This window comes from Argentina silus, assembly GCF_951799395.1.
Source record: "Argentina silus genome assembly, chromosome: 2".
Taxonomy (NCBI): Eukaryota; Metazoa; Chordata; class Actinopteri; order Argentiniformes; family Argentinidae; genus Argentina; species Argentina silus.
In genome coordinates, this window is record NC_139656.1 from 16,216,778 (window position 1) to 16,244,121 (window position 27,344).

At 42.9% G+C, this 27,344-nt stretch overlaps 1 protein-coding gene across 1 annotated transcript; it reads right to left on the reverse strand.

Annotated features, from left to right (window-relative positions):
• Positions 1-545: 545 nt before the first annotated feature.
• On the reverse strand, positions 546-26,034 carry creb3l1 (cAMP responsive element binding protein 3-like 1; the record flags this gene model as incomplete). Its single annotated transcript, XM_083686018.1, has 12 exons — positions 546-582; positions 1,742-1,991; positions 2,557-2,683; positions 3,169-3,268; positions 5,452-5,520; positions 6,101-6,159; positions 6,729-6,878; positions 7,442-7,599; positions 9,612-9,696; positions 10,480-10,640; positions 13,275-13,479; positions 25,933-26,034. 12 exons carry the CDS (start codon positions 26,032-26,034, stop codon positions 546-548), a joined length of 1,503 nt encoding a protein of 500 aa, XP_083542144.1.
• Between the last annotated feature and the right edge of the window lie 1,310 nt (positions 26,035-27,344).

Sequence of the window (27,344 nt, forward strand, 5' to 3'; positions counted from 1 at the left end):
TTCATCCCTTCACCTGAGGTACCCCACTCTTTTGCTATTTTCACAGAGTATTTTTAGGAGTCCTTGAAAAAGCGACGCTGTGGTGGAATCTGAGGAGCACTTCAGCAGAGCAGAAACAGTGCATCCCACGCTCACCCACTTGAAAGCACAGGCAGAAACACATACTGTAGCATAGCACACAGGCGCCAACATGTCACTCTCAAAATTCAAGCCACTCTCAATTCCCTGTACCGCCTTCAGTTTGAAACACTGCAAGTAAAAGATGGAAAGTTTCTGTGGGGTTTTGATTTTGGAACCCTTTCTCTTTCCCTTGTCTTCTCGTAGCCTCTTCATCCTCTTAGCGGGGTAGGAAGTCAGGAGATGGGATGGAGGAACAACCAATGGCAGGGAGCTAGCGGGGAGGGCAGGGAGGGCTGGGAGAGGTGGGAGGGCTGGGTTGGGGATGGTACACTAGGGGGCACCATGGTGTCACTACTACACACCCACAGGGGTCGGGAAGAGTCTGCAGAGGGGCTGCGTGTTTGTGGCAGCTCCACCCCTAAGGGTTAAAAGTACTCCGCTCCTCCTTCTGGGTTTGGCTCTCTGTGAGGGGGGAGAATGGAGAGACACAGTCCATTAATATATTCCCCATGCTCATTGAGGAGTTCTATGTTGCGAATAGAATACTTTTGAGAATTCTGTGACGACTCTAGGTCTAGGTATATTAGATTGCATTTACTAGACACCACATAACAGACTCCACACCCCATAACCCCAGAGGCCATTGTTGCTCATACGTCCCTTACTGTCAGGTGTACATTGTGCCTGAAGGATATAAAAGAGGGGGTGTGGCCTGTGCTTGTTCTCTACCATTTCTCGACCAAGCCTTTTTGATGGTGTCTCTAGTTTGGCCTTGAGACAAACAAGGACATTTATGGACTAGCAATGTGAGACCTAAGTCCCTTCAATCGTTTATATATATATACTTTGCCACCATCCATTTCAAATACAAATCTGAACAAACAACGACACTGGAGCTGATAATGCTACAGGTCTGAGAACAGAGGTTGGAGGACACAGATGAGCACGTCATTTTGGGGCTTGACAGAGACACATGGTGACATTTCACTTCCACGTTAATACTGCATTCATGCAGTCAGGTTGCGAATACTAGCCTAGTTAGCCTATATTTTTCCCTTGACAACAAAGCTGTAGTAGCTTTAGGGCTGACAATAGGCCTGTTCGTAGCAATTCATAGACATGAATGTAGACAGGCCTCTCGACCCTGCCTGTCTGGCACCAGCTAATCTCGGATCCCAGAATCTCATCTCTCGATTGAGAGTGGGGGTGCAGGAAGTAAAAATTGCTGTCGGTAGTTGAAAGGAACTCCACATCCCTCAAAATGTTTTCTACCTGAATTGCACACCATGACCCCTCTCTTCCGCCCATGCTATTGTTTACAAACCAATATGCACACATTACACAAAATGAAACATGGAGTTAGCTGAAGAAGTTTTTGATGCCAGAATTTCACAGGTGGGAAGTGTGCATTCAATTATCTATTTTTAAAAATGTTGGTTGAAATCCCCACCTCTATTTGAAGCACTTCTTTTATTTGTCGGTAGAATCTGTGCGTTGCTGTCAGACTCCATTTGAATAGAGAGTTTGACTTTGTGTGACTGGGCACCAGCTAGTCTGGTTTGTCAAGACTGGTACTGTATGACAGAGCGGCTGTGTGGAGAGAGTCTAGGCCCCAGCTCACCTCTTGTGGTACTGCGGCTCTTTGTGGAGGAACTGGGCGCCGGTCCTGTTGTAGTCCACCGAGTCGGAGTGCTGGGCCTTGCTGAGGTACTTGGTGGTCTCATGCTCGCCGCGGCCATCCCGCGCCAACCGGTCCTCGGTGTAGTCGAGGGGCGCCCCCTCCCAGTCGCCGCTCTCCATCTTCAGGAAGCCCCTGTGACCGTCCTCCAGCGAGGAACCCTCGTCGTAGAAGAGCAGGCTGCGGGAGCGGACTACAGTGACACAAACAGACACAAAGGATGTTGGTTATTGCATTCGCTGATCCTGCCCCACCTCCCAATAACAAAATAATTTTCAAAGGCAAGCACAAGTTTGGATATGAATTATTCTTTCACAATATGTTTTATTGCCACCATGAACCTCAGAACCTCAATTGATAATTGTTTAGAATTAGAAAGTTTCGGATGTTGTTAACTATAAACATGGAAAATGGATTCAAATTGATGAGAGCAGATTTGTGACTGTATACTTCCGTACAAAGATCACAGGTTTCTACAGCAACCCAGCCTATACCAACCAGTCATGAGTAGCCAGAAGGTCTGTGCATACTTCCATGTTGTGGTCTTTAAGCTGAGTATTGTAACAGCTGGGTGTTTTGATTTCAGCAAACACACTGATTCCATTGACTGATACTCCCCGGCACAACAAGTACAAGTACTTCTACAAGTACTCCCCTACAAGTATTGCACAACTACCTAAACACTACCTATGAGTTTACTATAGAGTGCATTGGCATCTAAGTGACAAGTGAGGGGTACTGTAGTATAGGGGACATACCCTGGCTGGCAGTGTAGACCTCAGCTGAAGGGAGGGGTAGCGAGGATTTCACCGTATGGGACAAGGAGAGCTCAGGCAGACAAGGCACAAGGGAGCCCAACACCAGGAAAAAGCACAGCGCCACCACCTGGCGGGAGGGAGGGAACCACAAACCGTGAGCAAAAAGCACATGATCCACATGGGCAACATGAGCACGGCATGCTAGTCTGAGGTTCTCGTCTCCAGCTAGGAGGGCTTCTGCGGGTGAGTTTGTCAATTGCTTTACCTCTAGAGGAGAGGTTGTGGTGGAGGGCCATAAGATTGTCCCTGTCCACTGCAGTGAGTCTTGGCAAAATGCTATGTTGGACAGGCCTGACTGTTGGGTTGGTTATCACCCTGGACCACTAAACACACATCTCAGGTCAGTGTGGAGTACAGAAAAAGCCTTAAAGCAGATAACTGCATAGAAACAGCCATGTTATTTTTTTACGCCAACACACACACCACCACAGTTAGACAGCCAAGCCGCAAAATCACCCCTGAACCAGCTCTGAATATCAGACAGAGAGAGAGTCAGAGTAGGAGGGTTGGGTGTGTGTGAGAGATAAAACTAATGTAGAGTATGCAATGTACCATAAGGCAGGTCCCGGTTTGCGTGGAGGCCATCTTGCAGGATCGGGGCATTTTTCCAGTTACCAGGGCTTGGAGCTTCTGGAGCTGTTGGAGTAGAGATCTGGAGAGAGGGTGGAGAAGACAAATGTTTAATTCAGATTGGCAAATAACACAACTTTATTAACACATTTGAAGGTCACACTGAAGTTCTTTGGTGAACTTAAAACATGTTCTGGAGAAGACATACTTATTTTATAAGGAGCTTCCTTTCATGCTGCCAATCAGTGCAGCCACGCAGCTTAGTTCCAGATGTTTGATAACACAAGGCCTGACATACACACGTACTCACACACCACACACACACACACACACACTACACATGGAATCACTATTCATTTCCAGACATTTAGATTTTAAAACTAAAACCCTCTCTCCATCTGGCTATATCCGGGACTCCGTGAGTACAAAGTCAACAATGTATCCAGATCAGCTTAAATAAACATGCATATTGCGCATCTGTTTCTACAAACAAGCATCATTTTTTAGATTACTTCATCAAGCTTTATGTGATCCAGGACATTTCAGTTTATCTCTGAGACAAAAGATCATGCAAGGATAACACATTGTGGGATCAGTACAAGATGTTATATAAGTCTGACTGTATTCCTAGTGTGTGATCGCTGCTCTCATAGTGCCTCCCTACAACCACAAAGTACAAGTTCTGCTAAAATATATAGCAATCCTAAAACCACTAGCAACGCAGACACCCACTCTACCTCCTCCGTACACACACACGCATGTGCAAAGTCTCACACACAATGGATTTACTGTAAGTCAAGCAGATACATCGCTGTCTCAGTGGAGATATACAGCAATAACAAACATGGGAATGTTAGGTTGCACTATGTTAGACACAGGTTGGGCATAGTCTCAGAAATGCAGTTAACGACAAAGTGCGCTTTTAGATTTCCACCTCAGGAGGGCGCAAGTTGTCCACTGACAGGAAAAGGCACATAGGAAGCACTCCACCATCCATATTACTCTAACAAACACAATGAAACAATTTGCCCTAAGCACTAACGTGACTATAACACTGATATAAATACAAAACTAATAGCTGCAATAATTTTATATTAGACCATATAAGGGTCCCTTGGGATACCCCAGATATAACAATAACAATTTACATGCTGCAAAAGAAAGCTGGCAAGCAATGGTCCGTTTGAGTTTCATTCAAGTCAGATCTCAGCAACGTAATTCTCATTGGGAATGGAAAATCGTCCTTTCTTACCTGTATGAGGAATGTATATTGCATCATCAGGTTTAATTGAATCATGGTTGGTCAGTGTTCTCACAGTTGTGATCTATAAATCATATTATTGTTCCCGAGGGACTAGAAGAGTGAAATGTTGTTGATCTGGACTTGGACACATCTACATGGAGTGACTCCATCAATTAATAAATATTCTCTACTCTGCTCTGCTCTGCTCTACCTTAGTTCCCATTTACCTTTTTCAGCTGTTCTAGTAACTATAGTCTAGTATATAGCATATAGCACCATTCAAACTGAATCTATCAAAACAACATTGAGGACAAAAGGAGAGCAGAATGCCTTTTTTGGCTGCCATCTTGTCTTGACAGATAAGCCTGTCTCCCTGCATCTTCTACCAGCCAAACTGCAGACAGTTGGAACATTCACCCCACACGTCGTAGCTGGCTCCTGTGTGTTCTAGTTGGACTGTGTGCTAGGCGCTGAGTCAGAGATCCATCTTTGTAGGAGGCCTGCGGTTCCTCTCTCTCAGCCCTTCAATTATTATGAGGCAGAATCGAGGGAACACTTTTGAGATCGCTCACTGTATGCTATAATTAGGGGGAGGTATACTATCCCGCTGGGACTTTGATGAAAGCAACTTTTAAATGTCTATTGTTAATTATAGGCTGCCAGCGTAGGCTGCTGCTGCTTCACCTTTTATTAAGCCCAATAACTTGCACTTTGGTTGACACAGTGAAAATTTCCCCTACCTAATGAAGATTGTCATAAGTCACTGCTGGTAGTCAAATTGCAGACAGGCATAAATGCCCCCACAGGGAAGATTTGAGAGTGTCTGATATCATGAATAGCCAAAGTTAACCAAGGCTTGCTGAAATATCAAACCTGCCTGTTGAAGGGTTAAGGGTTTTATCTGGCATCGATCAGAGCTTGCTCACACGTGTATGCATACACAGACACACATACATGAACGTTTGCGGCACGCACACACACACATGCACACACTCCGTCTGCCACTCAAAGCCATGGCTCACCTGTTAGCACTCTCCAGGGTCTCCACCTTCTTCCACAGGTCAGTGTTCTCAGACGTGTAGTTCTCAACCCTGCAAAGACACTTGCTGTCATTCACCCTGCTGATGGACCAACACCGCAAAAAATACTACTTGCTGGGACAAATAAATTAGGCCACTTAAGACAGTTTGTAATTCAAATGCTTGTCTTGATTATCAAAGACAAGGTAGGCCATTATAGTGCAGTGCTTGAAAATCAGATGCTCACTCAACACAGCCTATGGTCCTTGATGACAGCCTATGGTCCTTGATGACAGCCTATGGTCCTTGTATAGAACCTCTCTACCTCTAATTTACTTAGGTCTCCCATGTTAAAATAAAAACAACAATGACCATAGGAAAGTCTGACAGTGATTTTCCTGGTACAGACCAATGCTCTTCAGAGGCTGGAGAGGATTAAGTGATTGTGTGTGTGACTCAGATGGCCCTACAGTATGTGACCGCATGGTTAATGGATACACGCCATTGGCCTTCTGCTAAGGAACAATCAAACAATGAAGGAGAGGAGAAGCGAAAGAATTGGAGAACAAGAATGAAGAAGAGAGGAGAGGAAAAAAAGTTGGCAGAAAGGAGAGGGGAGACTGTCTCAGAGAAGTGTGTCCTGCATGCTCACTTTTTCTCCAGGCATTCCACGTACTCCTTCTTCTTCCTGCGACTCTCCTGGGCAGAGATCTAGGTGGAGAGAGAGGTCATAAGGTCAAATAAATGGAAGGGAACATGACACGTGAGCCCTGATATCAAAAGTACCAAGGAGCTCACATACTTCCTGGCTCCACTTTCAAATTCAACTTTTGCAATAGGCATTGTATCAATGGCATGGAAAGCATGAACCCTCCAATTCAACAACTTCCTAGATTAATCACTAATTTGTTAATATTTGTTTATATTCTTAAAGAGTGACCGTTTTGACTTTTAAAATAGGTTCTTTTTTTTCTTTTTTTGAAGATGCTGTCTAGAATAACAATCCGGGAAATTCATTCGTTAAACACTGAATATGAAATTACTTGAAAAGATCCAGACAGAGAAAATTTATGTGGAATGTTTCTGTGAACCCAGAAGTGACAACACACCTCGGTACTCCATACTATCCATTTCAAGTAACATTACAGGCTAGACTCACTTGCTACAGAGTATGCAAACAGGTGTTGTTTTTAAAAACACTCTGAAAACAAATGTTTACTGTTTCTTTGACTGAATCTATTTTTTACCTCCCAACAGCTAATGTTTCAATCGAAGCGTACCTTGTTCTTGATTTTCCTTCGCACCCTCTTGAGAGCCTTCTCTTCTGTCTTGGTGAGGGGCAGCTTGTTGGGGACAGGGTACCCCTCTGCGATCAGGGTACGCTTCTCTTCCTCAGTTAGCATCAGAGGTCCAGAGGTTCCCTGCAGCTTCTGTGGAGACATAAGGACAAAATACACTGTTGTGGACTCTCAGTGTGAGCCCTAAACCCTTCATTCATCTTCTCACCAGCAATAGAGCGAGAGTCACACAGACAGGAACTGGGCTGGGCTACGATACCCACATCGGATTTATACTGTGAACCAGAGTGGTATATTAGCAGCCATGAAATGCTGCCAAAAGGCTTTATCTTCTATTATTGAGGAGCTACTGTATGTGAGTGAGAGTTAGAACTATGTCCAGCAGCTGTGTTGCTGTCCAGGAATGCTCTGTAGAGCAGTACATTGTGGGTGGCTCAGCTGACAGGAAGGGCCTGGAGTGAGGATGAGGGCTACGCACTGATACTAATAGTAAGTCATCCACAGCACAGCCCAAAGTTACCACGAAAGACATCAGCTTTGGGCTTAGACAGCACCGGGTATACATACACTAATATACACACACATACACAGAAATGTTTTCCTCCATTTTCCCATGGACTGAGCCCATTTCCAAAAGCCAAACTGTAGTGTATGCTGGGGAGAGGTAGTAGGAGGGGGAGAGTTGGTATACTTACGTGTGGGGCAGTGAGGAGGGGCGAGGTGGAGATGGCTGCCGAAGAGCGGGCCTGGAGGCGTGCTGGGCTGGAGGGAGGCATGGAGTGGGGGCTCTGGGAGCCATCACTGTCACTGCCATGGCTGCTGGGGGGTGTAGGGGGGAGCTGCAGCTGCTCATCTGTGTGTGTGCGGAGGGGTGGGGGGGGGACAACATAGGGTTAGAAGGTGTAAGAAATGCCTCACCTGCAACGTGACCCATGACAGATCAAAGCCTATATGTCACTCTAATAACTTGGTAATTACTGGCTGTAACTTAATTGTATGATAGAGCAGAGGTTAAATACTGTGTGACCTCATCTGTCATGCGGCATCAGGCTGAGAATAGTTCATTTAGTCTTAAATAGTGGAAAGGAGCAGTGCAAATCCAGACCTCAAAACAAACCATATTGCCAAGACATCCATAATTAAAATGGCAAATGACTTCCAGGAGAGAGCCAGTTCAAACAGAGAGACAGCTTAGTTCCACAGAAGAAAGCAGCCAGTGCCGTTGTTATTCTTATTGCGCCGGCCCATCCAGCAGAAGCCTGTGTAGAAGAATCTGAACTGGGCTCAGGGATGGAGCAAGTAATGTGTGTGTGTGTGTCTGTGTGTCTGTGTGTGTGCGCATGTGTGCTACGTCAAGCCTGCCAGGCAAGAGTTTCCCCAAACTACATCCCAAACTCCAGACTAAGACCCATGCTGGTATGAGCCATGCATTTAGTTTGGTCTGAGGCCAGAGTCCACACGACCTAGCCTTTATTCTGTTATTACTGGAAAAGGAGGTGAGGAATCAGATGAGAGAAGTCGGGCTTGGTCAAAGACAGACACAATGCAGACGTTATTGTTCCTTTATTAAAACATTGTGTTCTATAGAGGCTCAGGCTGAGCTAGACATGTCCTCGCTGGCTTGCAATTATTGAGTAGAAGATTTAAGTTCAGTCATCCAGATGGGAGGCATATATGGAGGTACCCTTCTACTGCACCATGGAGCCTAGCTCCGCTGACCCCTGAACCTGTAAAAGTGTCTCTTTAACCAAGCAGGCCTTTTATCTGTTGTCTGTGGGATGAGCAGGGCTGAGCAGAGCCAGCTGCAGCTCTACAGGGGGACCTGTTCAGTTCGCCTTAATTCTCAGTTCAAACCCCCTCTGCAGCAAAGGGCAGTCCTTCAGCATCTGTGTCAGATATTCACTCTTCAAACTAAGAGAGGGCAATCATGATTCTCCGGATTTAAATATTTGTTTAAATACCCTGTAGTTCCTGATAGTACCTTGGCATGTGATTAAAAATTAGAATAATCGTCAAAATGAAGATTTCTAAAAATTTTCCCATTGGTGAGGTGGGGCAAGAAAAGAAGAGGGATTTCAACACAACTTGGTGGTGAGGTAACTTAAACAAAAGAGCCAGGTTTACTCCACTAATAATATACTTGCAGCGTTGCGTGTCAATGGGCTTTTTCTGTCTACCTCCATTAGCAATTGCATTAGGGAGGAAAGAGTCTTCATGAATAAACAGTCTTGTCTCAGATGTGTGAAGTTATCATCACGGACAACTTAGCAGCTGAAATGAGGTATCAGTAATAGTGTTTCATAGTGAAATACATACAGTACAAGTAAAAAAAAAAACATTCGTCATTTGCAACAATTGCTCAGTGGTTAGTAGTGAGATGAACCAACTTCAACCAACTTCAATGAACAGATAGTGGGAGTGAGAGAGTGTGTGTGTGTGTGTGTGAAAGAGAGAGAGAGAGAACATGCAAACCACTGCTTAGAAGAGCGGTCACAGGTGGCGTGTGATCGGGAATAGAGTGAGTCACCATGACGCATGCTGCATGTTGAGTGTCTCTACCCAAGTGTAAATAATACAACGCAGTATACGCTAGAATCAACAGCAGGTTACCACCTGTGAACCAAACCCTTACACATAACCTTTACCTATGATGAGAGGTTACTTTTAGCCTGTGACAAAACAGAGACATCTGAATGATCTAATCAATGTTAGCACAGGTATTAAAGTCATATTTTCAAGTCATATTTTCAATAAATTATATATAATATTCAAATGAAAAACATTTCTGTATGCTTGATTATGTGGATTAGTTAACGTAATATAATTACAGGATGAGTGTAATGACTAGCTTGTCTTAATGCCCACCTGTAGGGATGTTGAGGAACTGGTTGACCTCTCTTGGTTCATCTTTGATTGCAGGCATGGGGTTCAGGCTCAGATCTTTGGAACCCTAAAATAACAGCAATAAAACAAACAAATCAACAATACACTCCTACCATGGTGTACAAATTTGTAAGCTTTTCCTAAAAGGTCCATCGATTTAGGAAGGCAGAGGAGCTTGGTATTTGTACAGGATGAGGGCCATTCCAAGTGGCTCAGACAGTAAACACAGCTGAAGACAGTTCAAAACTATTTATATTACTGAACAAAGGGTGCAATCCATCTCAACCAATGTCTTGGAGGGGATCCAAGGCCCTTGAGAGTCAAATTGACTTTATAAGGTTAAACAGGTGAAACCAGCTTCACAAAATAATATATTAGAAGGTAAACTTCTGGCATCAGATCTTTTTTAGTTTTGGTCATGAGACCCAACAAATAACTACTGTAAGCTGGGTCTCACATTTGAATTTCAGCCCTGAAAACCATAAATTACACTAATGGACACATGCATGTTCAGCAGTGTTGGTCCTGCAGGGGCGCACTGTGTGAATGGTTTCTTAAGATTTAGGCCAATACAAAACCAAATTTTCCTGACTGCCCATGTGACTTTAAACTTTTGTTCCAACAAGGAATTGGACACCAAATTCAAAGTTATTTTCAAACACCTCACATTTCACTGTGAGACCAAACCAGGAGAGACTTTTAACCATTGTGGGTTAAAAATATTGAACACCAAATAATAATAGCCCGCAAGCAGCAAATCATGCTATCAAATAATCTTGCCCACAAGCAGCAAATCATACTATTCTCCTAGTAATGATGTTGGATAGATCTTCTGGCTGCAGTGTCTTACTGTGTCAACTGCTGTGCTCCTGTGGGGTGGTGGGGCAAGGCTGAGAGGCTGGGATGCTGGGATGGTGGAGGCTGCAGGGGAGGGCTCGGTCTGCTGGTCAGGCTCCTGCTTTACCAGAATGGCCGTCAGGTCCTGGCTGAAACTCCACATTCCTTCAAACTCTGAGGAGAAAGAAAAGACAGGGTAAACCAATTAGACGGTATGCCCTGAGGAGAGACAGAAAAAAAAACATGCTAAACTGTATGTCATTACATAACTGGACATTTAGACAGTACACACGGGTCATGATGGTCCCTTGCAAACCTAGAGGCCTCCTGTATACGGTATTTCAAAGACATGGCTTGGGATGCTAGTGGAGGTGGGCAAGGTTCTGCAGGAGAGGAGGGTATGTATTAAAGCAGCAGGTGTGACGCACATCTCCAGAATGGGATCCTTTTATGACTCACAGCTAATGTGAAGCAGCTGACCTCACCCTGATGGTGAAATAAAGACAGGAGCTCAAGCCAGTCAAGACAGTCTCTCTCTCTTTCTACCTGCAAAATGAGTTTCTGCCACCGTTAATAACCTGCACAGAGGAGGCAAGCAATAAGAGGGCAAAGATTACACAGCCTCTCCTGAAGAGGAGCCGTCCTGCCGTTTCAAAGTCAGGAGTAAAAGCCCTTCGCGACCAGGGGTCCTTGTTAGTAGGCTGCTTTTTCCCTCATTTGTTCGCTGGCACCCCGATAGGATCGATAAAACATTACAGAGGCTTATAAAAAGGTAGTAGGCAGCCTTTCAAGTCGGGCTCCTTAACAGAAGACAGGTTGGGGTGTGGGTGGGGTCCCACGGTGAGGAGGGGAAAGGGAGTGATGGGGGGGCTGATTACGGGCAGGGTGTAAATCCCTCCCCCACTGGGGTTTTATGTCGACAGACTTCACCTGACGGGGGAAACCCAAAGAGGCGTCAGAGAGTCTTTCACTACTGATGTACTGTATTGGCAACGTTGTCAAACATCTTAAATTGTCCATTCTGAGTTGATTTGGCCTCCCACTTTAACAAAGATATTACAGACTATAAGATGGGTGAAATATTGCTTGTTGCATGGCAAATTACTTGTCCCACTTCATCTGTTGTGTAGCTCCGCTCCAGCTGTATGTCTCAAACCCCAAAGAATGGGGAAGATATTCACTGTCTAAATACTATCCTTCTAGTTGGTGCCAACTTTCCCATTCATTTGAGAATAAAGCATACAGCTGAAACTCACTGCAACTGACATGTCACAACAAAAAGATGAAGGCAAATTAACACTATAATGTTCATGTCAAGTTAACATGACACTAAATAACACAGAGGATGCCATATCATGTCTGCAGCTTGCAGTTACCCATCAGGCTGTGCGTCATAGCCCTGGCCTGAGGGACTCTCAGTGTTGCCTTTGAAGTTTACAGGCAGGTCAGTATAGTTAGTGGGACTCCCCCTCTTCCACTCTCCCAGCACCAGAGCTGGTAAGACAAGGGGGGTAGAGGCTCATTAGGCTGCCTCTCGGTAGGGACCGTCAGTTTGATCTCCATATTACACCTAGGAGGAGGGCAGTAAAGCAGCCAGGACCGTGTTTTAACAGCCAAACTTTTTAACAATGGGCTTTTAGATTGAAGAAGCAATGGGGAGGGGAGGAGGCATCACATCTGTACTGGCCTCATTGGCTGTGCTCTCTGGTTGCCTATGCTGTGTGAACAGATAATGCCTGAACTTGACTGCGACTCTATATGCACTTCCATGCAGACACACGTGCATACAGCACATAGAAGACACAATCCTATCGGCATTCAGGGATGGAAAGAATGTGTGTGGCCGTAATCAAATAAATCTATTTTCATTAGACGTGCATGCATTGTTCCATGATACATCATATCTGGAGAGCTCTGTATGATTTCTGTGGCCAGCCATTTAATGTTCCATATGTGTGAGACTGTTTTTTTAACACACTGTGGAGGCCAAGGTTATGCATTCGGTCTGCCCCAAGCCTTAAGTCAAACTGTGTGACGCAACCCTCCACTGAGAGCCAAGGCACTTTTTAACCAACAACCACCCTGGCCCTCCCGTAGGCTTATTTTCATTTCGCTGTCCATCTGAGTTGGAAACCAGATCCTCTTTTTTCTTTTTATTGATGGCTCTTTTTTCCCTGGCCCAGAGCACAAGGGAAAGAAAGGAGAAACATTTTCAGCTTGGAGTCATTGCAAGGGCTGCAGAAGCCACATGGCTTGTCAGAGCGTGTGTGTGTGTGTGTGTGTGTGTGTGTGTGTGTGTGTGTGTGAGTAAGTGTGTAAGTGTGTGTTGGCTGACTGCCTGGAATCCCCTGACTTGCTTCCTCGATTCCTTCAGGGTAGGCAGGGCTTGGCTGGGAGTGTGCTGAGTGAGCTCAGCAGCTCCTTGGATGGGTTCTCTGTGCGGCACGGGAGCGTCAGGAGATAGGGCAGGAGCGGAGTACGCAGAGAGAACGAGAACTACATTTGATAGGGCTAGTCTATGGACAGACAGTGATGCAGAATGTATTCTACCTAACTTCTATCTAACTCAAGACCCTGCACCCCTATTGATAGCTATAATATTTAGTTTTGGTAGTAAAAATCTAACCAAACTATTTTGTTTTAACTGTATCTTAAACATATGCTTGTCTTAATTCATGGTGTAAGTATCAAGGAAGATGGTTCTGCCTTAAAGTCAGAGATTCTACCTCAGTTCCCATTTTCTGTTTGGAAATGCTGCTTTATTGAGTGTAATAAATGAGATCGAAGAAGAAGAGTGTGTCATCTGACCTGCTTCCTCATCCATCTTGATTGACATGGAGGGGCTCTGGGGGGCGGAGTCTCCACTCAGGGAGTAGCTGTGATCCTGCTGGATGTCAGGGTTGGGGGGGTCCAGTTCCATGTCCAACAGAGGGTTCCTATCCACCAGCAGGTGGTCATCAAAGAAGCTGCTGAAGAGCTCGTTGTTGAAATCTTCCATCTGCTCCGAGAAGTGCTGCAAGACAAACATCACAAACGCCCATAAGATTTGAACTAGCCTAATTGGAGTATTTATACACAGTATAACAATACAGTATATCCATATAACATATGGATCTGCTATAAAGCATGAGTCATTTTTAATAGAATCCCTGAATGCACTCGTCCAATACTGTGTGCATCAGTTTTTCCACTACCTTAGCAGACAATGACTCATTAGTGTTCTGAATCAGTTCTGCTCTCTTAACCCCTATCAACACTGCCTAGCGACACCCATTTTCAAGATAACACCAGTATTCAACTTCACCCACCTGCAAAAAATGGGCCTGCTACATCTCCTCTACAACCAGGTATGTCTAATGACTGCCAATAACACATATAGTACCACTAACTGCATGTCAGTAACAATAGCCAACATAACTAGCTCTAATTAACAACAGCCAACAGGCTTGGCCCCGTTCTCCCAGATGTGTAACAGCTATGCTCTAAAGATTTTACATCAGCCGTGATATGGAAGGGGGATATAAAATCAATGGAGGAGAGAAGGAGCTATTAGAGAGATGCTTCTTTTTTTTGGCCCCCCTGATTGGTGCACATTGTGGAGTCAATCTGGCTTTAGACCTGGTCATAGCCCAGTCTCAGCTGCTACACTTGTCTTAGATGATGTGATAAATTGTCTAGATCAGAAAAAAAGATTGCGCTGCCATATTTATAGATCTCTCCAAGGCATTCAATACGGTCGACCATTACCTACTCACTCAGAGGTTGTCTGAAATAGGCCTGGATAAAATTTCATGTAGATGGTTTAAAATTATTTAACGGACAGAATGCAGTGTGTGTCTTAACTGATGGTGTTAAATCAGGTTTTCTGGACATAACAAAGAGTATTCCACAAGGACCAATTCTTGGTCCGGTTCTTTTTACTATTTACATTAACAATATTGGATTACCTGTAAATAATTACAGGTAATAACGTGCATCTATATGCCGATGACACTGTTGTTTATGCTATTGCCCCCAGTATTCGCTGTCCTGCAGAGAGCATTTGTTGGGCTGAGGTTGGTGCTTAATGCTTGAAAAACAAAACCCACAATAGTTTTTACCATGAAATCTTTATTTAAATCAGAACCAGTCTTTTTTATCTGAAATAACAGGTTTATATTTACCATATGTCGATTTAGAGGAAATCTAAATTATAAATAAATTTGTGCAGGTGCAATAATAAGTGAACTCTAAGTTGCATTGGTTAAATCAAGTAGGATCAGGTGGGTAAATAATTGGGTACCAAATCAAAGGAAAGATCTTTAGGAAAGAGTTTGGGCAGGACTCTGATAAATAGAGATAAGAAACCTGGTCAGTTTTGTGTTACCCATACAGGTGAATGCAAAACACACCATGCCAAGAGGAAAGGAGATCTCAGAGGACATCAGGAAGAGGGTAGTGAGAGCACATCAGTCTGGGGAAGGCTATAAAATCATCTCAACAAGATTTGAGCTCCATCAGTCCACTGTGAGGCAAATAATTTACAAATGGAGAGCATTTAACATGACAGCAACTCGGCCTAGAAGTGGACGCCCTTCCAAAATATACCCAAGAGAAAAATAATAAAATCAGGTAAAAGCCAACCCAAACATAACATCTCGAGATTTGCAGACCTCCCTTGCTGAATCTCAGGTAACTGTGCATGCTTCAACAATAAGAAAAACACTGAATCGAAATGGCATTCATGGGGTTGCTAGGAAGAAGCCTCTGCTGTCAAAAAAGAACCAAACTGCCCATCTTAACTTTGGACAGATGAGTCCAAAATTTACCTTTTTGGTCACAATCAAAACCACTATGTTTGGCAAAAACCCAACACTGCCTACCACCAAAAGAACCTTCTCCCAACAGTCAAGCATGATGGTGGACATATCAAGATCTGGGGCTGCTTTTCCTCCTCTGGACCTGGACTACTCCACATCATTAAGGGATCCATGAATTCTGAGGTATACCAGGAGTTTCGTGAACAGAACGTCAAGCCATCAGTCAAGGAGCTAAACTGGGCTGAAAATGGGTCTTCCGGGGCGCTTAGTGGCGTAGCACACTAACGTGCATACCACATAATAGCAAGGTTCCTGGTTCGATTCCGACCCTCGACATATCTTGCATGTCATCCCTCCTCTCTCTCACCTATCCTTCCTGTCAAACTCTACTGTCTCTATCCCAATAAAAGCAGAAATGCCCTAAAAAAACATATAAAAGAAGATTTGTGTTTTGGATTGGCCAAGTCAAAGTTCTGACCTAAAACATGTGGCAGGTAATTGGCTGAGTTCTGTCAGGAGGAGTGGGCAAAAATCCAGAGACTGATTAGTGGCTATACGAGACGTTTACTCCAAGTTATCGCTGCTAATGGAGGTACCACAAACTATTGACTGAAGAGGTTCACATATTTTTGCACAGATAAAATCTTTTTGAGTTTTTGTTTATTTAACGAAAGTGGTTTATTTAACAATGAAAATATATCATATTTTTTGTTTGTGTCCTTTACTTGGAATGTCTTTATTACGAATTGGGGTTTAGATAAAGATTTTATAAGTTCATTTAAATATTTTATACAAAAATAATGACCATCCCTGTAGGGTTCACAAACTTTCAAGCAGCACTCTACACATAGAAAAATGTGTCTGATTTCTGCATATGTGCTTTAGGTGGTGCCTCCATTGAGCATGCCCCCGCTGATAAATATCTGGGCATTTGGTTTGGCGAAGACTTGACGTTCAGAAAACATACAGAGGAGCTTGCTAAAAAGCTAAGATTTAAGGTGGGCTTCTTTGATAGGAATAGATCTTGCCTTTCCCTGAACAGCAGACAGTGGATTGTGCAATCAACCTTCATGCCAATGCTTGATGACAGTGATGTCATCTACCGAACTGCAGCAGCCACTACTCTTAAACCGTTGGATGTCATCTACCATTGTGCTCCTTCACTTTATCACAGGTGATCATTTTAATACTCATCATTGCATACTTTATCAAAAAGTTAGCTGGACCTCCCATCTAGTCCCATAGATCGCTGCATTACTCCCTTTTTGTGTATAAATTCTTACTGCATAAACTCCCAGGTTACTTAACCTCATTATTGAAACTCGTTCTCAGAGTTGTTTAACTCTTGAGGTTCCTCGGGTCTCCACCAAATTGGGTAAATCCGCTTTTAGTTGTGGTGCACCTCACTGCTGGAACATTTCGTTTCAGTTGGTTGCTCTGGTGCCGCTAGGGTAGTTTCAAGTTTTGATTAAGGACCTCTTCATTGAAAAAATTGTTTGTTTTTCTTGATTGTGTTTTATTATGTTGTAATTTTCTATGTGTATTATGTATTATTGTAAACTGTGTGTATGCAGGGTTCCCTTGTAAAAGAGACCTTGGTCTCATTGGGACTCCCTGCTAAAATAAAGGTTAAATACATTTTACAGCAGTAAACGTAATACTAGGAACCCTGATTTCCAGTTGTATTATTTGGTTGATGAATGTATTTAACTACCGCTCAGAAATCATAGAAACCCTTCGGGTCACATTTGAACAGCAGTACTATGTGGAGTGAATCCAGACTCTGTGGGACCTCAGAGTGAGCATAGAAGGATACTTCTGTCACAGACAAGCAGAGACGTACAGCATCAATGAGATAATGAGAACATTTGGGATATTTGAGTAGATTGGCTTTAAAGTTAAATAACTTAGTAGTCAATTCCAGACCCACCATATAGCCATCTCTTACAAAAGAGATGCAAATGTATTACAATAACATTGTTTTTGTGTTGTACACCCTCACAAGTACAACAGTTCACTACCTCTGTGTCATTTGTTTGCAGTAGAGGCGAGTATCTGAGGTGTGACCGGTAGGACTAAGCTTGGGAGCTAAGCACCTGTCAATCTGTATGTACGTGGAGCGCCCACAGCACCTAAGACATCCCCTATACACTGCATGTGCTGAGCCTGTCTCATACCTAAACATAGCATGTTTTCACAGCAAAACCAACACAGATCAAGCACTGTCCATCTGTGTGTTCCCACAGAAGGCCACGGCATCGACAAAACACTTTGAATTTGGTAATCATGTGAGCTCATTATTTTTGGCTTGAATGTGCTCCTTATTTAATTCCAGTCTGTACTATACTGTACATTAAACACATTAGTATACATTCACTTTACAAAATGGATTAATTGTGTTGTGATTCACTATCTTATGTTTGCTCCTAACTTTGGATTATGTCTCCATTAGCTTGAACATTTAACAGGAGCATGACAGCTCAGAGAGTAAATGTGTGCTTAAAGAACGTTTAGGAGCTCCATTCTAGGTGATCCAGCTTATTTATTGACGCAACACCATTGGCGTCAGCAGCAGAACTATCGCTGAGTGCGCAACAGGATAAACAGTCCCACCCAGCCTCTTTCATCTACAACAGGAGGTTCCTGTTGTGTGCTGTGCATGGCAGATTTGTTCTTGGACCAAGATAATCCACACTGAACTAAGTGATACGGTTCACAACCAGAGGAGGAACGAAAGGCCATCATGGCAACATATGAACAAACAGAGTTAAAATGTGTATATATACACATAGATAAATTGTTGGGTTTTGCAGGCTGCAGCCTCATTGAATTGGGTTACTGCCAGATTTCCCATTTTCATAAAAGTCAGACAATCACTGGTGCAGATGCTCTCATGTTGGAGCACTAAAGGGTTTCTTACTCTTGACTCAGGTTCAGTCTGCTATGTGAGGGTGGTGACGTAACACTTGCTGATGCAAGCCCACTGAAGTTGCACATATGGCCTTCTCCTCAGCACTCCAGAGACCTGGTCCTGGAATTTCAGACAGGCAGACAGAGGGGCCTTTACTTGCTTGCAGCACTTGAATAGCCTTTTTAAAGAGGCCCAATCTACCGAATGTAGGTCATATTTGGGATGAAGTAAAAAATAATAAAAAATAATAAAAAAAACATTACACTTTTTCTTGGTGGAGTCACTTTTTGCACATGAATCTGCACATGAACCTGCAAGAACTCTAAGCAGGAAGAGTGACAAGATCACTGTTTCTTTGCCTCTTTCATTTCTCCACAGTGCTAATTATGTTGTGGCTAGGGCACCAAAATGCATGCTTTGAAGTTTGCCAGGGCATACCAGGATGGTACTTCTATGCACAATGATGTAGGAATATTTACAAGTTTGGCTAAATACAAAATGCGTAATGAATGAATATGTTACAACATTGCTCTTTGAGAAACAGACAGATCCGCAAACTTATTACAAGGAGAGTGCCAAAACCACAGTCCCCTCAAAATAAAATACCTCAAGGGTAATTCTTTCGTTGTGTGAATAAGATGTTAGCAGCAGTCTAGAAAAACAATTGGCCCAAGGTGCTTGACCCCCAACCCAAACACTGTATCAAGTTCTTGCCAATCATGTCTATCATTTTACAGATGATGATAGTTGACACTAATTACAGAGGTCAAAATTAGATGAGAATAGACTTCAACACCTTGCTTAAGGGGAGTCCTATCTTCCTGGTCTTGGGGGAGGGAGAAAAGACCTTTTTCACTTCGCCAGATGTTTTCTCAGGGTCCTGGCGGCCCACCTCTACAGCTGGGGCAGATGGTGCAGGTCTGGAGCAGTCAGGAAGTCCCTTAGAGGGGGTGGGGCCGCTGGGTGCTACTCATTCAGGAAGCCCTCTCATTAAAATTACTTTGCGACTGAGAGAAGGAGAAAGATAGACCACTACCACAAGGGAACTAGAGTAGTTTCAAATGAGCTGGAGCAACTTTCCCCTCACCCTCTTTGCCGGACAATTATCAGATGATCTGTCTGAACAGAGCAACCTTTGACAATATGCAAAATATAATAGCATTAGTGTGAAGTTATGGACATGCAGAAAAAATAAATTAGAGCAAAGGATTAACAAATATGTCCTAGGTACAGGGAACAATCTACAGATTGTTGCTTAAGAGTATTGAACTGTGAAAGCAAACAAGGAAAGTTTTTTGTTTGACTGGGGGCTTGTTCCGAAGAGTGGAATGTTACCATTTCTATCTGAAACATTCTACTACACTGAATAAGCCCACTACTCTCTTCTCATTGAGCATTCAGAGCTTTGGTCAAATAAGAGGTACAAGTAGTTGTAGGCCTATTATAGGTAGACATATTCAGACAAAGTATTTCGCTCTCTCTGGGAATACAACATTGTGAGAAAAAGTTAAAAAGGGACATGAATCAAACATTAACTCATTCAGTATCGCTGAATACATTTGGTGAAAAGAAACTGTTTTCTCGGAAGTCTAAGAAGCTGCAGAAAAATAGCAAAAGCCATGCTTAAGCTGCGATAGTAATGCAGCTCAGTAATACCAATGTGCTTCTCAGCATTCCTTCTGGTGACTCAAGGCTCTGTCAGCTCTGTGGCCAATCACAGCAGAGCATGCAAATGACCAAGCACTTGCAGAAGGAAAACTGGAGTGCAAGGTTCGCATGGAGCAATGGTCCAACAGAGGAGAAAATGTGTGTTTGTAATAGGAAACATAAATTGGCCAATAACAGTTTGGGATACGATGCAAAGAAAAATGCTGGGCCCAAGAATCTGCTGGAATGACTGTTATGCAGCTTGAATGTGACTAACTCTGTGGAGATTCACCCTTGGTGCTGTGTGTGGAGAGAGAAAAGGAGGAGCACATTTGTGGTAGAATTTTTTTGGATTAACAATTTATTTAGGCCAAATTGTCAGGCCCAATGAAAATAATGGAATTGTGAAATGCAACTGAAATTCAACAGAATGGTTCCAATAGGGTTTTTATGAAGTGGAGATGTGTTTTTTGAATGACACAAAGATACAATGAAGGCCACCAAAAGCTATTACAATGGTGCATTACATGATGATAGAGACAAACAATTCACAACTAATACTAATATAAAGTTCACTTTGACATCTTAACCTAATCTGACCTCAACTGTAAACCTCTTCAGTGTGTGCCGTGCAAACTCCTTGAACTCCTAGGCCGCTCCATCCAGACCCTCATATCTGCAACTTTAAAGGCTGGGTCATGTGTATTCACTTGTCACATTGCTGCTTGCTGGCTCCCAAATTGGTCCAGATGCTGGAAGACGAGCCTGATGTGGCTCTTTGACGAACTTGCGATCAGTTACAACTGGCATACACAACGCTAGTGTGTGCACCTGATGTCCTAAGGGGCTGAAGGGAGTATTGGCTATACTCCACATCTTCTGATGCTCATCCACTACATTATTTGCTATCTATGGAACGCTTTTGAAAGTAGGGTGAATTACAAAGAAAAATATGTCCTACATAATGATCTGTTTGTGTATGGGACAGAATATGCACTTGCAAGTACTATGCACCATACACTATACACATTCTGTACAGATCATAAAGAAGTAGTTTTACTGTAATGTTCACATGTTACATCTGCTATTCCAAAACTTGCCTTGGCAGCTTTCAGTATGCATAACACTTGCAATAAATTATTAATACATCTAGTATTGGGAGAGCAGTTCTCTCATATCCTGGTTCACCCTCTGTCAACTTGTTCAATCCATCCCATAGCATGAGCAACAAGCACCAGAAAGTATAGCCTAGACTTGAGGCATAAGCTCCCATCCCCCAATTTCCCTCAGTGGAAAGCCCTGGTTTCTTAATTCCAGTGCAGATTCTTTCTTTAGCAAGCAGAGGGGGTTGGAAACCACAACCACTGGAGACAGGCTTCTGTGTGTCACAGGCACTAGTTTCCTGACCCTTAAGGCCATTTAAAGAGATCCTTTAGAGAGTACAGGATACATTGAGGGTAAAGAGTATGAGTGCTGAGAGGAGGGTTAGGCTCCCTTCTCTGTGAAGCTCCAGGGTCTGGAGTTGGACTTTAGAGTGGTATCTGTGGGCAACAAGCGGGCTCCAAATAAAGCTTCTTTAATGACTTCTCAATATTACCTCCAGCTTGCAATCTTACAACCCTCCTCTCCTCTCTTTTTATCCCCAATGTCATCGTGCTTTGCCCACCCACTCCACATCTTGGTCCTTCTCATTGACTCCCACACAAGACTTGGTTGAGATAAAACTGGACTAAACCTTACTGTTACCATTTCTTACGACCTGTGGTGCTTCTATGTAGAGTCCATTAATTACATACTTTAGCCAACTGTATCTTCTTGGATAACCTATAAAGTGGATAGTGACTGAATAGTGTTGACATTGGAACTTTTTGAAGAAATCTACAGCCTTGTTCCAGCAAAGGTTAACACCAGTCCACAATGTTGACTCAAGGTCTGAGATAAGTGCAGGGGAAAAGGGTTAGGGAAGAGATACCCAACCGTTGTGTTCTAGAATATCTTAATGTCAGTCAAACGGTCAAATCAAAAGTAATAACAACTCAGTAATGCCTTGTCCTTCTTAAATTATGAAACATGCATTGCAGAGGGCTACCTTGGCAAGACAATAAAAAACTGAACATGAGTTAAATGCTAATTAGCCTCATTGTATATTTTATATGGAATGTGGACTTCGGCAGGTTTTGCCTGAAAGGTAAAGCCAGTCAAACTGCTACAATGTATGACATTAAGAGATGCACTGTCCTTGTTTGGTGTCCTCCCAGCCTCACCCTGAAATCCAAGCTCCATCCTAACAATGTGTTCCAGATTACGCCTGGCTTCTTCTGTTCCTACAGTTGAACACTGCCAGAGACTCTCCGACATGCTCGACTGATTTACAGACTCAAAAAACTGCCCACCAGCCTCTTATAAAGAAACAGATGAACAAAATACATCCAATTGTCTCTGGACACTTGATTGGTCAGACATTGAATATTAGAAGGGCCTATGGCCATCAGTGATGCCTGCATGTAAGCTAGTTCTAAACAAATGGGAAACAACAAGATAAACATTGGTAAGGTGACCTGGAATTTCATACCACTGTGAGAACAACCAGCAACAGATTGATACAATGCAACAGATACATGACTCCTTGTTGGCTTGGGGGGATGGGTGGGAAACTTTAGCTACAATAGGCTGTATCATCTTTAAAACAAACTGATACTTTCAAGGAAGTGATGGAATAGTGAGTGAGGGGAACAGATATGAAGTAAATGGATAAAGTACATGAGAAATGGTGTGAACATAGACTGATAAGGCAATATCACACCTATGGCCTATATTATTCTTGAGAAAATGCATACCGGGACTTGGTTGAGTTTCAAATTAGTGCATTTAATACCAAACCTAATACAATTTCCAAGAGGCCCATAATATAAATGTTGGTACTGTAGTAAATACATAATTTCTGCACATGCTTGTTAAGATCCACATTTAAGTTTCTAGGCTTTGGTATTTAAACTTCTTAGAACTAATATCAGTGGAAAAAAAAACTGTCAAAACAAGTATGACAAGCATTCCCACTTTTAACAATTCAACAAGGAGTGTGTGTGTGTGTCTGCAAGGCACCACCACACCTTCCCTATTCTCCTCAGAGAAGCAGGTGAAGGAGAATGTGAGGTAGTGATAATAGCACCTTAAATATTTGACCTTTTACAAGGCATTCTTGTGCGTCATATTCCGTATTGAGCTTTCCATGACAGACAGTGTAGAACATTGCATGGGATACCCCAGTGTTTTTGCGTATGGGGTGGGTAGGGTTAGCTGTCTGTCTGGATTCTGCATCTTGAAAAATCTGAGCCTGATGCTGGCTCTGAGAGGTTCTCTCTCAAGAGCACAGCAGAGTCTAGCTGTAAGAGCCTGGAGAGCATGCACATTACTAAGGGTCCATCGGGAGCCAAGGACTACAATGGGCATAGGCCCTGAATCGTCATTACTCTATAGTCATAGAGTAATAATACTATGATAGAGTGAAAAGCTTATGTCATACGGAGGCATTGGGTCTAGATTTAAAGAATTTGCTCAAACACTAGGCACACAACATTAGTATTAATCAAACTTTGCCTCTCCTGCACAAGTTATGTTGCTGAATCACTTTGTTGTCCATCTGATAGTGGACGTTTGTCTAGGGTTTTCACCCATCAGCAGACAAGTGAATTAAAGATAAGTACAGAGAGTGTAAATAATTGTAAAGGACTCTGGGTAGATTCTTCTACATGCATTGGTCTATTTCAGAAATTACATAACTTTGCTATAGTCTTCCATAATGGAGTGGATCCAACAACAGCAGTAAGACGGCAGAAGCTACGAGTCCCTGAAGAAACCTAGGGGGAAGGAATGTAGTCCCCCGCCCCCACCTCAATGCCAGAAGCTCCTCTCCACCCACACCCCACCCTACCCTACATTAGTGTGTCTAAACAGTGAGGCCCTGACTTGCTAAAGTTCCTGACATGCCCAGTCGCGCTCCATCACCTGTGAGCACATCCACCCGCTAGTCTAGGACCAAGTGAACAGGCCCTGTTGGCCTGGCTGTCACTTCCCAGCTGCGATCAACACTTCAACACGCACACGCACGGGCACGCAACTGCACTGCTGTCCTGAGAAAATTTATTTCATTCAATTCAAGTCGGACTGACATACTACTGATTCAGTTCACCTGTAACTCTGAACGCTGGTGTTTCAATTGCATACTGTCCTAGATTCTATAATTTCATGAGTGTTTGAAATGATGCAGTAGGCACCACAGATAGTCTAGCCACACTTTCCTGGTCTGAACACTACCTACACAATAGCCTGTAGCTTATCTGATTTACCCACCCATGCAATTACATTAAATGTAGGGAGTTTACAGTGCTTAGCAAGAAGACCATCAAAAGGCAGCATACAAAACCCCATGGCAGGCATGGAATTCCAAAGCTATAAATAGAAAAGTAGCACACAGAAACTTAAAACAGTTGAAATCCTTAAATGACCCACCTATATTTATATCCCCATAATTGCCAGTTAAACAAACACTGCCTAGTACCCGCCCACCCCCCAAAGGTTGTCAGTGTGTAGCCTAGTTTTAAATTGCGACCTTCCCCCTCCTGTCTGACTAAGGCATACAAGGGTTCTTTGACTAAGAGGCCCTAGCCCGAGTCTCATCACCACAGCTCACATAGGGGCTTCAGCAGAGGGCTGCACAAGGGGAAGCAGCGGCAGCCTGTTGAGGGGTGCCCTGGCCAACACACAGACCATCATTCACTCCAACACAGCTCTAAGACTGTAGTCAGAAGCAGCAGTCACAGCTTATTCACACTGAAGACAGACGGGTCCCCTCCACCCTCCAGTCTTTTCCTTCAGAAAGCTAAACCACCACAATCAAGTCATTGAGGGCCAGGCCGGGTGCAACAGCCCTTCATAACTTAGTAAACATCTGGGTCCATTATACATTTATCAAATCCCCCATTATGTGGACAACCCTTATGATCAAATGTCTTAACAACATGAGTCATTGAGCTGATGTGCTGATTCAGTGTGAGTACCATCTGTGAAACATGACTCTGACTTTGTGTATCTGTATGTAGCACCTTATCCAGTGTAAATGTCTAGTGTCTGTATTTGGGTGTCTGCATAAGATGAGATGTCAACTCACTCTTGGGGAGCACTTACAGATATGAACCACTCTCTCCACAGCATGAGTCACCATGGAACGTACAAAGCTTGGATCTTTTCCAGATTGCTCACCACACTTCCCGATTAAACCCATTGGCTGCTCCAGTTTTCCATCATCACTGACCTAGTATCTCTTTGCAGTATTGGTTTAGTTTTGAATGGCAAGGGTATGCATTTTTGCCCAATTTATTGGTAGACCAAATTGACTCACTTTGATCAATGCCAAACAATACAAGACATGAGCACAATGTCTTATTGACCTGTTGGGGAGTGAATCATAGTCCTATACTAAAAAAGAAAAAAGTACAGTAGGCAAATGTGTAACTATATAAAAGGTGGAATAAGAGTAATCCTTTATACAGCATGACATTTCTCATTATTAAGGTTTTATAAAGGCTTCATACGTTTAAAGTGTGATCAAATTAATTAATCCATGGAAGGCTGAGAACCATCACACATATGTCAACTGAGAGCTAACTTTTGACATCCTTCACAATAACAATTTATGGACGCACTCAAGCCGGATGCAGGAACCAGGATCAACTCTCATGACACGCCTACTTCAGGTCCGGCAGGATAGGGAAAGATAATTTGCTGAATTACGCAGCTGAGCAAATTAAACAGCGGTTGATTTTCATTGTTTATCTTTCATTTCATATATGCATATGACGAACCCGACACTTCTCTCTGACGTGCATGGCTATTTACAGGGTTTCTGTTGCTTAATGTATTCATACAGTAGCCATACTCCTGATAGGCATTGATATGAATATGAATATATAACATATTAAGATCTAAAGAAAAGCCGGTGTCAGTCTGGCTGTCGGCAGTTGAAAATGCTGCATTATCATCTTTAAACTTGTACTGCGCGTAAAGATACAATTGTGATTAAATAGCTGAATAAACATAATCATCCACATACCACATTGTTGAGAAAATCTCCCTCATTCAAATCTTCAAGGTCCAACAGGTTGGAATTGGGGAAAAGTTTCTCCGGGGCGAAATTGTCCAGAATGGTGTCCATAAGTGCAATTACAATATTTACCTTCAATTATAACTTATCGTTATGCTAAAGCATATAAGTATATTAAAAATCTTTTAAAAATAATAATAGTGTCAACAGCTGTTTTTGTTGTTTGTTCTTGCCTATCTTCTATTCAACTAAAACGTCGTTATGTGTCCTCCGCCGACTCAATAGGTTGTTATGCACATTAAGATACAATTTTAGAATTTTATATGCGTTATGATGCGAGGTGTCCTTCCCTGGTTCAATCAAATCAGTGACATCCAGCTGCGCTCTGTCTCTAAGGAACAAATCACTTGATTAATATTCATGTTCGTACCGCCCTAGTTCCCTCGCACTCATTTGTGAAACCCCGCCTATTTCTTCTTTTAAAGGAGTAGTACTTGGTTTTCTCATAGCTCCTTTCATAGGTTATTTCGTATTTTAGTCAGTAAATGGTATGTGAAGTGCAAACACCTTAAAAACTTTAATTTAATGAATATCAAATGTGTATATTAGATAAGGTAATCTCACAACGCAACCACAAACTAGAAAATGTATACATTTTGTGTTCCTCCCTTTTATCATGGCAATGCATACATAATATATAATACTGCATACATAATGCATGATAGCCTACTGTAGGTACTCTGTCACACTCATGAAACTCCTATGCAATGTAATCTTCAAAAAGTAGATGATAGGTATGATGATTTCATAATCTTTTGTATGCAGTTACTCACTGACAGTCTAAATCAGCCATGGTCCGAGAGTAACAGAGACATCACGACTAAGTGTGAGTGTGAGGATTTGAGGTTTTGATGAATGGTGACGTCATCTGGCCTCATGCAGTGTGTTCCTAACTAACTGATTTGATATACTGCGTGAGTGATGAGCAGAGCGGTGGTGGTGGAGTCTGTAAGCCAGAGGATGCTGTCTGAGCTGATATACGACTGTGGTGAACCGAGCTGTCTCTGCTTAACACCCAGGGCTCAACACAACAGCACAGCCTGGGGCTCTCATCCACTTTCAGGGGTAGACACAGCCGCTGTTCAACAAGCGGTTTTGTTTGATTCAGGGATAGTGATATTGGATGATGATAAGTAAAAATGGGTTGTAGATCTTAGCCTTTGATAGTGATCAAATATTTAGCAGGGAAAATCTTTATGATGCTTTATTTATTTATCACAGTCCATTACATTTTGATTTATATATCTTTTGAGGGAAAAAAGACAGATGTCATATTTTGAATGTTTGTGAATAAATGCATTGCTTCAGAGTGTACAAACTCACATTTTAGAGAAGAGGGTGAAGGAAAACTAAAAAGCAAT